The sequence below is a fragment of the Stylophora pistillata genome, chromosome 12 (assembly GCF_964205215.1).
Source record: "Stylophora pistillata chromosome 12, jaStyPist1.2, whole genome shotgun sequence".
Taxonomy (NCBI): Eukaryota; Metazoa; Cnidaria; class Anthozoa; order Scleractinia; family Pocilloporidae; genus Stylophora; species Stylophora pistillata.
Genome location: NC_142530.1, coordinates 8,525,304 through 8,540,363, shown reverse-complemented (window position 1 = coordinate 8,540,363; position 15,060 = coordinate 8,525,304). Strand labels below are relative to the sequence as shown.

The window sequence follows — 15,060 nt, the reverse complement described above, 5'->3', positions numbered from 1 at the left end:
AGAAAACAAACAAAAGAAACTGAGGAAATAAGTCAAAATTGACAATGGGAAAAATATATATGAAAGGGTAAACGAAACATGGACGACCACGCAACAAGAATCCGATTTGATAATTACGAGTATGATTTCAGACAGAATTGGGCGACATGAAGTCCTTTTACTAATTAATTATAGCTGTCAATTTCCGAAAGAAAAAACAAAAAACAAACAAAAGAAACTGAGGAAATAACTCAAAATTGACAATGGGAAAAATTTATACGATCGAGACATCGTCTGAAGTAAAAAATTCCTCCACGATGGAAATTCCCCAGCCTGTAGGAAAGTGGTTGTAGCTATGGTTATTGTAATCAAGTTGGTGGATTGGTGGATTTAGCCGATCGGCTACGTTAACTGTCCGACTATAGGTGTCTGATTACAGCCAACGGTCTGATTACAACTACAGAGTTATTAAGGGGGCCCTCTGGTTGAAATTTGGTAAAATTGAAAAATTTTTCGCCCAAGTTTTTTTTTTGGAAAAATATTTACTTGACTCTATCTAGATTTTGAATATGTTGCTTGTTTTTACATAAATTACTTTGCAGAGTCAAAAAGTGGCCTTCTTTGAACGTTGTTTTTCCTTTGCCATGGTAACCAATTCAAAACAAGAGCCTTTTTCCCGAATTATTTTTGAGGCGTTAACGCTGTTCCACGGTCCTGAGTTTGGAAACAGACCGTAGTTCATTCCAGATTCCTAGAAGTTATTTTTGAGGCCTGGTTACTGAGTTACAAGGAGCTCTAACGAATTTTGTCCAAGTCACTTTTGTTGATCTATGCGTAGCATTTCACAGTTTATTGATTCAGTTTATAAAGGGTTAAATTATGCCGAAGCTAGGGCAAAAGCAGTATGTTTTAAAGCAGGGAATTTCAAGAAAGCGTAAAGGGTTCAAAGGAGTTCAAAAACAAGCGAAAAGAGCGGCAAGCGCAACGAGTGAACGAAGGGTAAATATCACGTTCGTCGGTGAAGATGACGTGGTAAGCGAAATGATTCCACCGCCTGCAATCCCGGTTTCTGCGCGAAAAATCGGCGCTTGTGCTAGTGATACGTCTCTGTCGGATGAAAGTATTTCAGATGATCTGGAAATTGCTGAAGGATATCGCCTGGTATCAATGGAAAGTCTAAGGAAGTTTGTAAACAGAGTACATACTCATGGACCATGTGCCTCAGGTGAGCCTGTTGAAATTTTTGCAGTGTCACTTATTATGCCGGAAAATTTGAAACCAAGTCCAGGATCCACTAATTTATCTGGATTTAAACTAGAAAATTAATAGATCGTTTCCTCTAATTTCTCATTTAGGTAAAGTTGAAGTGTTAGAGAGCACTGTAAACAGAATGGGAATGAGCAATTCAGTCTTTGTCAAGTGTGACTGTGGCATGACAGAGTTCCTTGCTACTGGCGATCACCCCTCCAATGATACCACTCCAAGGACAATTCAAGGTAAAGATCTGAACCGACGAATAGTGTATGGCACATTTGAGATGGGAGTTGGAAAAGAGGGAATTGCCAAGCTGTGTGAAATGCTTAATATGCCATTCAGTATTTCACTCTCAACTTGGTATGAGCACGAAGAGGCACTACTCAAGGCCCACGAGGAGATATTAGAGGAGCAACTAGCCAAAAACAGGGCTGAGGCAAGAATGCAGGCTATACAAGAAGAATGCATCACTGATGCTAATGATCAAATGATAATTAGTATCCCTGTAAGTTTTGATGGCTCCTGGTCAAAACGAGGTTATACTGCCAATCACTGTGTTGGATTTGTTATTTCTGCTGCAACTGGCAAAGTGTTGGACCTTGAAGTTATCTCAAAAACCTGTAGTGTGTGCTCACAAAAGAAGTCAAGTCTGACTGAAGACCAGTTTGAACAGTGGTGCCAGACTCATCATTGTGAAGGCTCTTATAAAGGCTCCAGCCCAAGTATGGAGATGGAATGTGCCAAAAGGATATGGGGAAGAAGTGAGCAGGGCTTTATCAGGTACACATGGATGATTTCTGATGGGGACTCAAAAGCATATAATTCTATATGGAGCATTTATGGTGCCTGTGACACTTGTCACCATTATGAAAATCTACAAAACAATGATCAAGAGTACATTACCTGGAAAGCTTCAGAAGATTTTAAGAAGTGGGAAGAGGATCACCTGGCTGGAACTGCAGGCTGTGACCGGGTCATGAAATTAGACTGCATTGGACACGTTCAAAAGCGACTTGGAAAAGCACTGTATGAATTTCAAAAATCCTCAGTGAAATTGAGTGATGGAAAACCAATGCATGGAAGAAATGGAAGACTGACAAAGGCTGCTATAGAAAAACTGAAAAAGAATTATGGCAAGGCAATTCGTAACAATGTAAAAAGAGAAATCACAACCACTGAAGAGAGGGACCAAGCTGTGCAGACTATGAAAACTGAGATTCTGGCTGGATTGTTCCACTGCTTGAAGCTACCCAATAAAGAAAGACACCAGTTTTGTCCACCAAATTGATGGTGTAAATACAAGAAAGGGCTCCCTTGCCCTAACAAGCCACACCATCTTGACAAGGTGTTTGAGGAACATCTTTGCAAGATTTATGACAGGCTCACAGATTCTGCCCTTCTTGCAAGGTGCTTGCCTGGCTATACCCAGAATGCTAATGAGTCCATCAACTCCCTGGTATGGAACAAATGTCCCAAACACAAGTGGCATGGCAGGAGAGTGCAGCTGGCTGCTTTGTCAGCTGCCTTACATTTCAGTGGTGGTGCCTCCATGAAACATGCTATCATGGAGAAGGTTGGGCTCACTGTGAGTGATACTGCCAAAATGGAAGCTAGGAGAAGGGATTCAGAGAGAATTAAACAAGCAGAGAAGAGAGTGCAAGATCAGCACAAGAAATACAGAGTTGCCAGGAGACAGGCTAAACAGCATAATGAAGATCTAAGGATTCGTGGCGAGGGTGTAACTTATGCAGCTGGAGCTTTTGGAGAAATAGAACCTTGTAATGGACCCAAAAAGAGGAAAACTACTCAGAAGACCAAAAAATAACTTTAGGGATATTTCTTTTAAAGCAGTTCTACCAACACACTGTGTTTTTATTGTAAAAGCTAACTTGAACCCATGTTTCCATAACATTTCCTTTTAAATCACATTTCCTGCAAATATGGGTTTTTCGTGATTATTTGGCTGCCCCCTTAAATTTCTCAGGATGTATTTGTGCTAACAGCTCCAAATTTGCCACAAATATTTGAGACATAACATACTACAAACCTATTGAGCAAAATTCAGTTTGACTGAAAAGTGTTGAAGTTTTGGGGAGTTAATCTTTTCTTGGAATGAATTTGTTGCCATGGCAACATTAATGATTGAAACCCGATTTTGCTCAATAGGTTTGTAGTGCTTTGTAAGTAGATCCATGATGCTTAAACCAGCCCAATTGGATGTATTTTGAGCTTTGAATTTGAGGGGGCAGAAGAATAGTTTAAAATGATAGAGTTTTTGTTTTTGTTTATTATTTACTAGGAATAAACAAGTCTGGTCAACTTTACTTGTTGGCTGGTAGGTAGGGTCATGTACTTGCCTCCTGCCAATTTTCAGCAGTTTGCTATTAATGATTATGATCCTGTGACTGTTCTAGTTATGACCTTCTTTACTGTTGGATTTCAACCAGAGGGCCCCCTTAAAGAAAATAAAGTAACTTATGCGCCCATCATATTTTAGGAGATTATAAATGTTATGATTAAACACAATATCTTAAATATTTACATCGTACGGATATTGAATGAGACAAAGTGTAAACGTTTTTCCCAAAAAGTACTTCTTAAAGACTACAAGGAGTGATTAATTCTGATGAGATTCCTTGATCCAAGACACTGAAAAGAATACCTGAACCTAAGGAGGTATTTTAAATGAAGCGCATGCACTAACGGCACTTTCTGGTAAGTTATCAAACTTGTTTCTAAGTTCACTCAAAGTTTTCTAGCATTTACCGGGTGATTGCTGTTTAAAAAAAATGTATAAGAGGTTTCTACAAGAAACCGACTATTTTGGCAAGAAAGTCTTTTCTGGACACAATTTGAGGTATCTTTGAACTGCAGGGTTAAAAATAACAAAAACGAATCTTATTTTTGTAACATGATCTACTTGTTTTAGCCCGTGACTAGCCTCTATAAAACTTTACGGAAAATGGCACCTTCTTTACTTTCACTTAGACGCCACTCTCCTGAAACTTCGAATTCTATGTGAATACGAAAGAAAGACTAAATAAATAATTGGTTGAATGCTAAGCAAGTTTTACGGCTGACTTTGAGTAGTCCTGGTCAGTGAATCCCTTAATAAGTCAAATGTAGTATTCCTTATTCTTCTCCATACACCAACTTGTGGAATCCTAGACCTCATCTTTGCTTCCAGTTTAGGCTGCAAAGCAGTCGCAGTTTTTGCGAAGTTCTTGCGTAATTTTGGCGCAATTATGGCTGCCATCCTTGAATTTTAGTGTTGGAAGGTTGGGGAGAGAAAATAGTTTGTACCAAGGGGGTGAACAACGGTCAAAAAGAGGGCGAGGGGAGGGGCTGGGTTCCTTCCTCGTCCCCCTCCCCCCCCTTCCCTACCGTTCAATCTAACGCCATATAAAACATGGCGGGTCAATTAAACGATTAGAAGCTCAGTTGTAATGTTTACTCGCCCTAATAAGACCCCTACATTGCAGGCTACTTCTTCTAGCTTTAGGATAATATCCTCAAGGCGGCTCCTCCGACCCTTTCCACCTGAAGTCTTCCTTTCCCCTTGAGTAATTAAAGGTGACACTAGTACTCTTTTCGGAAATCGCCTTTTCACAGCATTTCCGGTGCGCAGTCCATCCAGCTGGTCAAGCTGGTTATCAAAACTACTTTTGGTAGCATTTTTTCCGAGGCGTACGTAAAGTTTAGTAAAAATCAGGAATCGCAAACTGCTCGGCCATTTCGTGGATCGAAATTGCTTTCGAACTTTAGTTAATCAGACCAAAAAGTGATCTAATCAAACTGTCCGAGCGTGTCGTCGTTGATTCCTTTTGATCTTGTTGACAATAATCCTCGCCAGAAGGTCCCCAAATTCCAACACTGTTAGAATACTAGCACCGAGAAACAGCCCGACTTGACCACCAATGTCACCTAAAGACACACACAAAAAATTTATTTTCTTTAGAATGATTGTACTAGTGGGTCTTGGATTTTTCAAGCTTTTAATCCTTTGACCCCTGGTAGCGACTCGCATCTAAATTCTCTTTACAATCTCACCCCGTATCACAAATTTAGGTCACGAGAATAAATGAAATGACCACCGAGTAAAGAAGCCCTTGATTGTTTAACAAGTTCTCTTTATCAGCATCATGGAACATGTATAGAGAACAGTATGGAGAATATGTTTACTGATGTTAAGGTGTAAAGCTAGGGTTAAGACAGAAAGTGTCAGTATTAATGATGATTAGCGAAGGGACTGGATATTAGCTGGAATGGATATCAAGATTGTTAGAACAATGACTTAGCGATTCATAACGCGATGTATTGGTGCAATGTAGCTATCGTTGAACATCGTTGAATAATAATAATAATAATAATAATAATAATAATAATAGTTTTAAAATTTATTTATATAGCGCTCATATCCTCAGCTCATGGCGCTTTACAACACTGTGCGGGGGACTTTACCAGACTGCTAAACAGTTTACAATCAAATAAAAGCGAATCTAACAGATGCCCCCTCCTCCCAATTCCCAGTTAACAGACCAGACCGCGCATCACAGTAAACTCGTGAGTGGGTTCTTTAACGTCCCCTGCCTAACCAAATTAACTAATTAATAGATACAGGAGACGGAACCTACGGTTTATTCGTCCTTATCCGAGAAGACTAGAATGTCTATCCATTTCTTGATGTTATAGAAAGGTAGCACATTCTCCTCAGTTATTTTTAAAACTTGAGTGTTGGTCCGGCCGGGGCTTGAACCCTCGACCTCCCGCACAACAGTCCGGCGCTCAACCAATTGAGCCAACCGGGAGGCGGTTGAACATCTTTGAACATCGTTGAACATCGTTGAACATCGTTGGACATCGTTGGACATCGTTGGATTACGTCGCAAACTGTTTTGAGTTAGCTCGTGTGATAGTAGCCACACGACCCAAAGGTGATATGCATGGGGGTAGTTTTTCCCCGCCTATTAAATCCCGACCTTAGCCCTTTAACTCCAAGAAAAGATTAACAGGTAATTTCTCCCTATAATATCCATTCTTCCTTAAACAGGTACAATAATGAGAATATATAAACTTATTTGTGCAAGATCCTCGCAGTAAAGAGCACTATTTAAGCAATAGTGAAGATCAGACCTGAAAAAAATTGGTAGAGTGCTGCACTAGTATCGCAGAGGTCAGTGGTTCGAATCCCGTACAGGCGTTTTTTTTTTCAGGTCTGATCTTCATGCACTATTGCTAAAATAGTGCTCTTTACTGCGAGGATCGTGCACAAATACGTTTCTATAACCGCAGTTCAGATATATGAATTTCATATATATGTTGTGTTTAATACATAAACTTATCAGGTGTCTGGCACCAAATTCTCATAACTTATTAACAAAGAAATATGTAGCAGTTAATGGGGAGAAATAAAAATCAGATCTTGGGAGTAAAGAGAGAATGTCCTCATTCCCCATTTGTTCAAATGATGGCCAAACTAAAGGATGGGAAAACAGAAAAAAAAAAAGAAAAAACCTGGACAAACAGCACATAACGGAAACAAACAAGCAAAAGCAAAATTCGAAATAAAACGATCAAGTCAAAAGTCAGATACATCACGTATTAAACTGGTGTGTGTTAAAACTAATGTCATCCTTATCAAGATCAACAATAATTTTGCTTGTGTCGAGGTAAGGTCTATAGAAAAAGAATTTCTGTTCTTCCTTTGAGCTTCGCGAGTATTAAGTTATGTTCGGTTTTTCTGGATCGGTTTGAATTGCTGCCGCCCAAAGCCATTTTCGAATCCAACAAGAGCCATCTACGTTGTTCAGTGGACGCCTAATGTGGTCATTTCACCGGGAATAACACGGAAATATTTCCTAATCTATGCGCAATAACACCTCTCATCTTAGCTCATTTTGTTTACACGAACAGTTTTCTCGTTTTTGTTAACGCTGTACCCTTCGTAACCTCCTATTGGGTAGCTCAGTCGTTAAAATTGTCAGAAAACTTACCAAACAAGCTTTCCTGATCATATGCTGGCCTCTGAGTTATAAGCGTAACTTGCATCTCTTCAAAGTACACATCCAACTCGAGGAAGTTATCCCTGTCGAAACATACAACGCTTTAAACCCTAGAGAGTGACTAGCATCTAATTTCTCCTAACAATAGGACTGCTGAATCATTCATTAAGATCATGATAATAAAGGAAATGAGTTCCAATCCTAAAGGGCTTTGATTGTGAAAGGACCGCTAAGTGCATTCAAAGTAAAAAGTTTCCAAAAACTCACTGCCAGGCTATCAGTTACTAATGTCTGATTTTTACAACGTGTTTATTGTAAATTTTAAATTTTTTTCCTTTCTGATCCGGAGCTAAAACTGGACGCTCGATCATTGAAGACTCCATCTTTGATGGTTTAACGAGAAAACCGACAATTGATCACCTTCCCCCTCCCCTCCGTTCCGCTTGAAAATTATGTGATCCTGTTCAAAATTCTCCAAACTTCCTCCCGGATGATAATAAATGACTAGTCCCTAAACGTAGTTTGTTTATGAGCTATACGAAATATTCCGTGTCGCGCGCAGAAGACCATTGCGTGATGATTCTTCTGCTTATGATTGACTATTTCCTGAGCGAGGTATACTCCTTACATATGATTTTCGTATATACGCAGTGATAGACCCCCTTCCCTCGCCAAAGCTTGAACTCACCTTAAGTAATGCCTCATGACGTCCTTCCTAACGTGTTTTCTCTTCGCCAGTACCTCTGAGAAATGTTTCGCGGGGGTCTGGGCATAGCTCAGTTGCACTTGATATTTTGTTATCTCACAGGGGACTGGGCACTCACAGTTATTACTTTCGTTTCGGAATATTTCTGGTAATTAATCGAAATTATCATTATTATTATTACTATTGTTATTAGTATCATTATCTTATAATTATGCTTATGTCATAGGGGGCAGAAACTAGTGTAGATAAACATAGCTGTATGTGTCAGAAGGACAAATGCAGTATTTATTCCTTCCTTTCTGGTTAACAAAATTCCTGTATCCAGCAATTTGTAGCTCAAGATACATGTAGTCTAATTCCCCATTCACACCAGCAAAACATGCATAGTTAAACCGTGATCCACTGCATGAAAATCAGAAACAAGGAACTAATAAACTGAATTTCTAGAAGACTTTCAAGTAGAGAGTAACTTGTACTTTCAATATGCTAAATTTGAAGTTGATAAACATCGGTTTAAGCAGTTTCTATGAAAGAAAACAACAACAACAATTGTTATGTGTTAAGCAAAACATCTTTAAAACATGTCTAACTTTTGGTGTGAATAGGGTACAAGATGTATTTTTCGAGGAGCTTTCTAAAGCCTGGGAAAGGAACCCATTAGATCACAGATTATGACACTCTTATTGATATGATTGTGATTTTAGTCATTGCATCGTTAGTGGAAACCAAAACTTAACCCGAGCATGCTTCAAAAATGCTTTTTCCTTTTCAGATGGACTCGTTTTCGATAAACTCACCCATCGCGGGCCAAACGCAATTCTTGACCTGTTGCGGTAAACAGGGTGGAGCTTCACCTGTAAGAAAAATCGAGAGGGCGAAAAATTATTTCACCACTTTTCCATTTTTGAAGTGATGAAAGCAGCGCACGCCAGTTCAGAAAAGGAGAGACTTCAAACACCCATGCAAGACTTTCGCCACAAATTTCAGCTGAAACATTCGACCATTCTATTCTTTGCGTCTCAGATTTCCTCACGATTAAAAAGTAGAAAATCCGTGAGATGGTCCTATACGAAGTACGAAGACGTTAAGAATTATATTGTGTCACTGTTTCAATAAAATTTAACTCCTAAAGATCCTTATTTGGGCCTCATAGGAATATGTCGTCCCGATACGTCCGTTACTCGTGGACGTCCGTGGTAAACATTAGGGACCTAAAGAAACCACGACGGCGACGGCAACGAGGACGTGGAAAAACAAGAGATCTAATTGGCAGAACAGTAGCTCAGCACGTGCGTTTTGAAACTTTGTACATTTCATAGCCGTCCTATGCAAAACAACAACGTGAAATCGCCAAAATTTGCGTCGTCTGCGAACCGAAACCGTCACGGCAAATTATTTTAATTTCCATTTGGAACTGAACGGCTACTTTATACGTCATGCGGAGTTGAGCTGTGGCGCTCTATGAGATAGTAAGCTCCTGCAGCCATTTTTGAAATTCTAACTAAGAGTAGAAATTCATTTTTTAATCGAAGTCTTCCTTGGCATCGCCGTCGTGATTTTTTAAGGTCCCTATTATTGAACGCTGTTCAGTAATGTTTACCACAGGCCTTTAAAAATTATGAATCTTACCCTCCAAATCGTAAGATCTACATTTACACATGCCGATGATGTAGTCAGCACGACACTTCAGGAGACAGGCAGACTTTGTGTACTTTTTAAAACCGGCTAAATGTTTGTCCTCACATGCTGTTTTAAACGGGCGCGGAAGATTGTGCATCTGAAACAAAATCGTAGTATCCATCTAATGCGTATGCATAAACCATTGTTTTGATCATTTATTTCATATTTGAGGCCATTCAGCAGAATATCGGCATCGATATTATCATTAGGAAATAACCATAGCGATTAACCCGCTATGACAGAGCAATAATTAAAACAACATAGCGGCCAAATGTTTACGCACATGAGAACGTTAAGTATAATTCAGAGCAAGTTCGCTTTTCAAAAACTTCGATGTCAGTTTGTACAAGAGGATTCGCGAGTCATTCGTAAAAAAGTTAACCGTCACCGTTTTTCTTTCAAACATAACGGAAAGAAATTAACCCTAAGCCGTAAAATGGTACAAACTTGAAATGTTAGCCGTAGAAGCCACCACACCACTGAGAACTTAATACCTCCATCGTAAGAAGTACCTCTCTTTTTAGGGGAAACTTCTCTTGCAACGTAAGGATCCCTTGTATGGCGCTTCTACCCTAAAACTGAGTACTGAAGGGGACTATACGTAGCCTAAAAAACGAAACTTTCTAAAATAGTTGACTGCTTTCTAAAATAGAAGCAGTGGAACACGTTTCCAACTGGTCAGCGGACAACTTATTCCAGCTAAACCTTGAGAAGACTAAAGAGCTTACTATCAGTTTCTGTCGTTCCCCGGAACTTTTCGACCCGGTTATAGTTGATGGGACTCAGATCCAAGCAACTACTTCTAGCAAGCTTCTTGGCCTTACCATCAACAACACACTAACATGGAACGATCATGTAGATAGTTTAGTTAAGAAAGCAGCTCGGAAAATTCACTTCCTTGTGCAACTTAAACGTGCACGTGTTCCAGCCGAAGATCTAGTTGCCTACTACTACGCATGTATTAGATCTTCCCTTGACTACGCTTGCCCTGTGTTCCATTATTCTCTACCTCAGTACTTACAGTCAGAGTTAGAAAGAGTTCAGAAAAGAGCTCTGGCGTGTATTTTTCGTAGAATGCCGTACGGGGAAGCGTTAGAGCGCGCCTGTTTGACTTCTATCAGGGAACATCACGAAGACGTTACAAAGTCTTTCTTTAAATCAATCAGCGATAATCAGAACAGTAAACTACATTACTTAATTCCTGAAGTCCATAGCCCTCATTATAATTTAAGGCGCCAAAGTACGTACAATGTACCAGCAGCCAAGACAAAGCGTTTTGCTAATTCGTTTTTCGTGAAGGGTGCGGCTGTAGAAAACTTTTAATAGAACTTTAAGCCATCACATTGTATATTTGTATAGTAGTAGTTTGTAAAAAAATTGCGCAATTCAGTATTTTTACTGCGATGTGATTTTAATAAACCAGTCTATCTATCTATCTATCTATCTATCTATCTATCTATCTATCTATCTATCTAGTTAATTAAGGATGTCAATGATTCGTCAGCATATTTTGCATACCACTTCCTTCCTGAGACCACAGAATGTATGTGTTCCTGGTTGGATTGCAAAACCAAGCTCATTGATCAGCGGTGGTTCCTCTTGATCATGCACCATGACCTTGAACCCAGACGAGTCTCTAAGTGACCCATAGTACTGATCTTGCTGAACGCTCAGGGACAGTCTAAGAGCGTAGTCTACTCCAGCACGCTGCACCTTAAGAAGAGGATGACCTTTCAAACCTGTCATATCAGTTTTCGATTTAGTATGGTGGATCACAGCAGTCAAATAGAGTAGAGGTAAATGTCGCCAGGAACAAACAAGACCTCTTTGTACTTAATGCTTCCCAAATTGAGAACTGCAAGGAAGTCTTTTTATTTTAATGGATCAAAACTTTTTAATGATATCAGTTCTAATGAAATGAAGGATCCTAACTCAGTCTTGATTTTTAAAAATCGTGTTTTAGAATTTTATAGATCACAAGCTTTTTAATTACTTTTAAAGTTAGTGGCTGTTCTTGAGCTTCTTAGGCTCTTTTCTTTTTATGTCTGTTATCGCAGGGCCCTTATTGATATCAGCATTTTATGCTGAAGAGGTCATCCTGGTTAAATAACATATGTCATTATTATTATTATTATTATTGCAAAGGAGTTTTCTAATTGATGAGCTCAGTCAAGTACGATCACTAGAATCTCGTCTCATTTCTTAAAACTGTTTTATAAGGCAAGTTTACCAAATCTGATTGAATGCATATTGTAAAATATTCTAATTATTAATTTAATATGGAGTCCAAAAAACTCATTTTTCGCTGCGTACCTACCTGAGTTAAACGTGTAACAAAGACCAAATTCAGTTATCACGGCAGTAAAATTCTCAGGTCCGCAAGGCTGTGATTTCCATCGACATTTCTTGATCATGTGATCAATCCGATGCCCATGAGTCCTCACGAACTGGGCAAAGTCGAAAGAATCGTCGATGTCGATCGACGTGTCGTCGAGAACATCGACGTCATCGTCGTCGTCGCCTTTTTTCGTATCCTTTTCGCGGCGACGGCGACGAAGGTAATTAAGAAAGTTCGGAATTGGTGAACGTGCGAACAGGACTTCTTCCTTGTTGTCAATGTATTTTTGAGGTGCAAGAATGGACATAACCTGTAAATTGAGGAAAGAATGAAGTCTGGTCGAACGAACTTTATTCGCTTGTGGGAAGCGTTTTCTAACACTATTAACGCACACCTTGGTTTTTTTTTTTCGTTTACTTTTAGCAGTGAGATTAAAAAGAAATTAAGTCGGGAATGGCTGGTATGTTTTCCTCTAAAACATCTTACATTATCTCCATGTCTAACAAGGACAGCTTTGCTGTTGGAAACAGAGATTTCGAGGGATTTGAAAGATTTATAAACAGCTCTGGAGAAGACAGTTATGTAACAGCAGACACTGGGACACTCGTCTTACTGTTAACTCTCAAGAAACCGCTTAAAGCTTCATGAAAGACTACCAGGCTCCTCTCAAAGGAAATGAAAAAGTGAATAATCATATATACGTTTATAAACGCTAACATAAACAATATCGCTTGGTAGTCCATGTTTTAGTATTTTTCTTTAAATGTTTTAAGAACATACATGATCTGGATATTTTTAACTTGTGTATCCTTTCGCTCCTGCAACAAACTTTTTAAAATACATGCCTATTGAGTGAGTGGGCTGGACGGCAAAATATTTGGTTCGAGGTCATGACGTACAGACCGAGCGCAGGGAGACCACACAGTGTCGAAAATTTCAACCTTAATAAAGTAGAGGGCAAAATTACTGAATGCTGATTGGTCAATGAAGAGGGTAGTTTTTTTCTTCGTTTCGCCTGTGATGAGAGGGCAAAGTTACTTGCTCACGATTGGTCTTCACTAACTTTATATTTTCAAAGTTTGTTAGCAGGCCTGGTTTTCAATGTCCTGGAATGTTTGCACAAAAATAAAATTTCATTCAGCTCATTCGCGCGTTTGTGGTGATTGATTCTTTGTCAACATTAAATAGCTTCCTGTGACTGATTACTCAAGAGCGCATTCAGAAATTCAGTATTTTTTCTCTCTATTTCACTAACAAGTGATCGCACTGGGTCCTCGTAAAATTAAGGATTAATATCCCTTGTGTTTTCAGAAGTTACTAAAATTGCCCGAGTCGCTTGCCCGAATCGCACTGTGACTCGGGCAATTTCAGCAACTTCTGAAAACACGTGTTATACTAATCTTTAACTTTACTCGGCCCCATGTAATTACCTATACAAATAGGACACGATAGATGGGCACACGCATCTACACGAGTACCAAAAGAAAAAAAAAAAATTAATTAAAAATTATACGAAGATACCGTAAATTATTATAAAAATAGCTTTGTGCGGATTGAGTCTGACTGTTTGTTCAAGGTTGGCTTAATTTCTTTTATAAAAAGCATCTCGTAAATTAGGCAGTCCAGTTTACTTTTGCATCTCTTCAGGATTTTGTAACTGTGATGTATAACATATTATTTTGTATAATTTATAGTTTTACTTTCGTCAACTCTCATATTAATTTATTCATATGGTCTCCTTTGTAATTTTATCTCTTCCATTTTACGCCTAGCGTTTACATATTTCCATATTTAATCGCCTTTATCATTCCCACGTCTAGAATTTAGTACATATATGTAGAAATTTTCCTTTTTATCAGCTTGAAAATGACCTCAACGAGGTCGAAACGTCGTTCAAAATTATTATCACTAATTTTTATCTTGAAAAGCTTTTTTAAAAAACTTCTCATCAAAATTCTGTTTTCCTGTAACTTTTTTGCAACAAAGCGACGGGCATGCAAAAATCTACAACGGCGAGCGGAAGTTGAAAATATTTGCCAACGCATTTCCAGTGGCCGTCTCTCGAAGTTTCCCGCCATAGTTGTGTTGCCTGCGACGTCGGAACGATGGGTTTGCCGTTTTCTCTAAACGTGAGTAATTTTCTTTTACTCAAAGGCCATTTTGAAGGAATATATGGAACATTTTCAACACCTGATGAACTGCTAAGATTTTTCCTGACTTGTGACGAAAGAAAATGATTATAGAACTCATTTACTAATGGAAAACAGACAGAAATTTTTTTCTCGTTTAAAGCGGCTTCGAGAGACTTGCACACTCTGCAATCAAATGCAGACGAGTACAGAGGAAACAGATCGGTAAATTGTTTTCAACTATTTCCCCTTTGTTAATGAAGCTTAAAACTAAACAAGAAATTCAATTTATACATAATCTACCTGAGTCTTTTCAGGGAAAAGTTTGCTGGAGCTAGATATTTCTACTTTTAAAGAGCGAACGTGGAAAGTCAATCAAACACTCGCTGTCATCCTTCTTAGTTAAGTCGAACACTTAAAATTTGGGTTTTGTAGGAACTTAAGCAGTCCGCATAGCTTTTTGGCTGCTTCCCATTATCGAAACAAAAAGTTATTCGTAAAGCACAGGTATATTTCCAGTCTACGAGTCACCTGCGAGTGGACACAGGTCACAATAATAAATAATGATATCCGTTGCGTTTGTGGGCGAGTGGATTTGTCATGTCACAAATTTCATATGGTGAGCCACGGCTGCAACATTTTGCAGGAGGTACGCGGATCATATAAAAAAATATTCACTGTTTCTTGTTTCGCTCTGACTGAAGGGCTAACGCCGGAAACATCAGCCCTAGAAACTCTTTACGGAAGCCAATTTACACTTATTTATCAACTCAGTTGCTAAAACCAATTTATTGTATTTCTCATTTCGTGAGCGGGCGGTATTCTACAAATCCTGCGATCTGATTGGTTCTGGTTAGCAGTTTTCTTCCATCTGGTCTGCTCTCAGCGGGCAGTATCCGTTTCGTGATGAGTAGCTTTAAAGAACAACTTTAGTTTCTTTGGAATTTTACATAAATATGATTTTGTTTTTGA

General features: G+C 38.9%; 3 protein-coding genes across 3 annotated transcripts in view; 2 read left to right on the top strand and 1 right to left on the bottom strand.

Annotated features, from left to right (window-relative positions):
* The first annotated feature begins 613 nt into the window (after window positions 1–613).
* LOC148718669 (uncharacterized) lies at window positions 614–3,606 on the top strand. Its single transcript, XM_088741766.1, has 2 exons — window positions 614–1,204; window positions 1,335–3,606. The coding sequence occupies exons 1-2, from the start codon at window positions 859–861 to the stop codon at window positions 2,519–2,521; spliced, it is 1,533 nt and encodes a 510-aa protein (XP_088597892.1). The 5' UTR covers window positions 614–858; the 3' UTR covers window positions 2,522–3,606.
* The window catches only part of LOC111334470 (acid-sensing ion channel 2), a 14,823-nt gene continuing 3,265 nt past the window's right edge, over window positions 3,503–15,060 (bottom strand). The window contains exons 2-8 of the mRNA XM_022940225.2: window positions 11,939–12,269; window positions 11,140–11,360; window positions 9,571–9,718; window positions 8,739–8,795; window positions 7,924–8,086; window positions 7,227–7,318; window positions 3,503–5,157 (exon numbers count right to left, since the gene is read on the bottom strand). Coding sequence (XP_022795960.2) covers window positions 5,024–5,157; window positions 7,227–7,318; window positions 7,924–8,086; window positions 8,739–8,795; window positions 9,571–9,718; window positions 11,140–11,360; window positions 11,939–12,269 — 1,146 coding nt within the window. The 3' untranslated portion in view covers window positions 3,503–5,023. The remainder of the gene's footprint in view (window positions 5,158–7,226; window positions 7,319–7,923; window positions 8,087–8,738; window positions 8,796–9,570; window positions 9,719–11,139; window positions 11,361–11,938; window positions 12,270–15,060) is intronic.
* Window positions 14,066–15,060, top strand: part of LOC111334469 (glutamate receptor ionotropic, NMDA 1) — a 20,741-nt gene continuing 19,746 nt past the window's right edge. The window contains exon 1 of the mRNA XM_088741764.1: window positions 14,066–14,088. The gene's annotated coding sequence lies outside the window, so the exon portion shown is untranslated. The remainder of the gene's footprint in view (window positions 14,089–15,060) is intronic.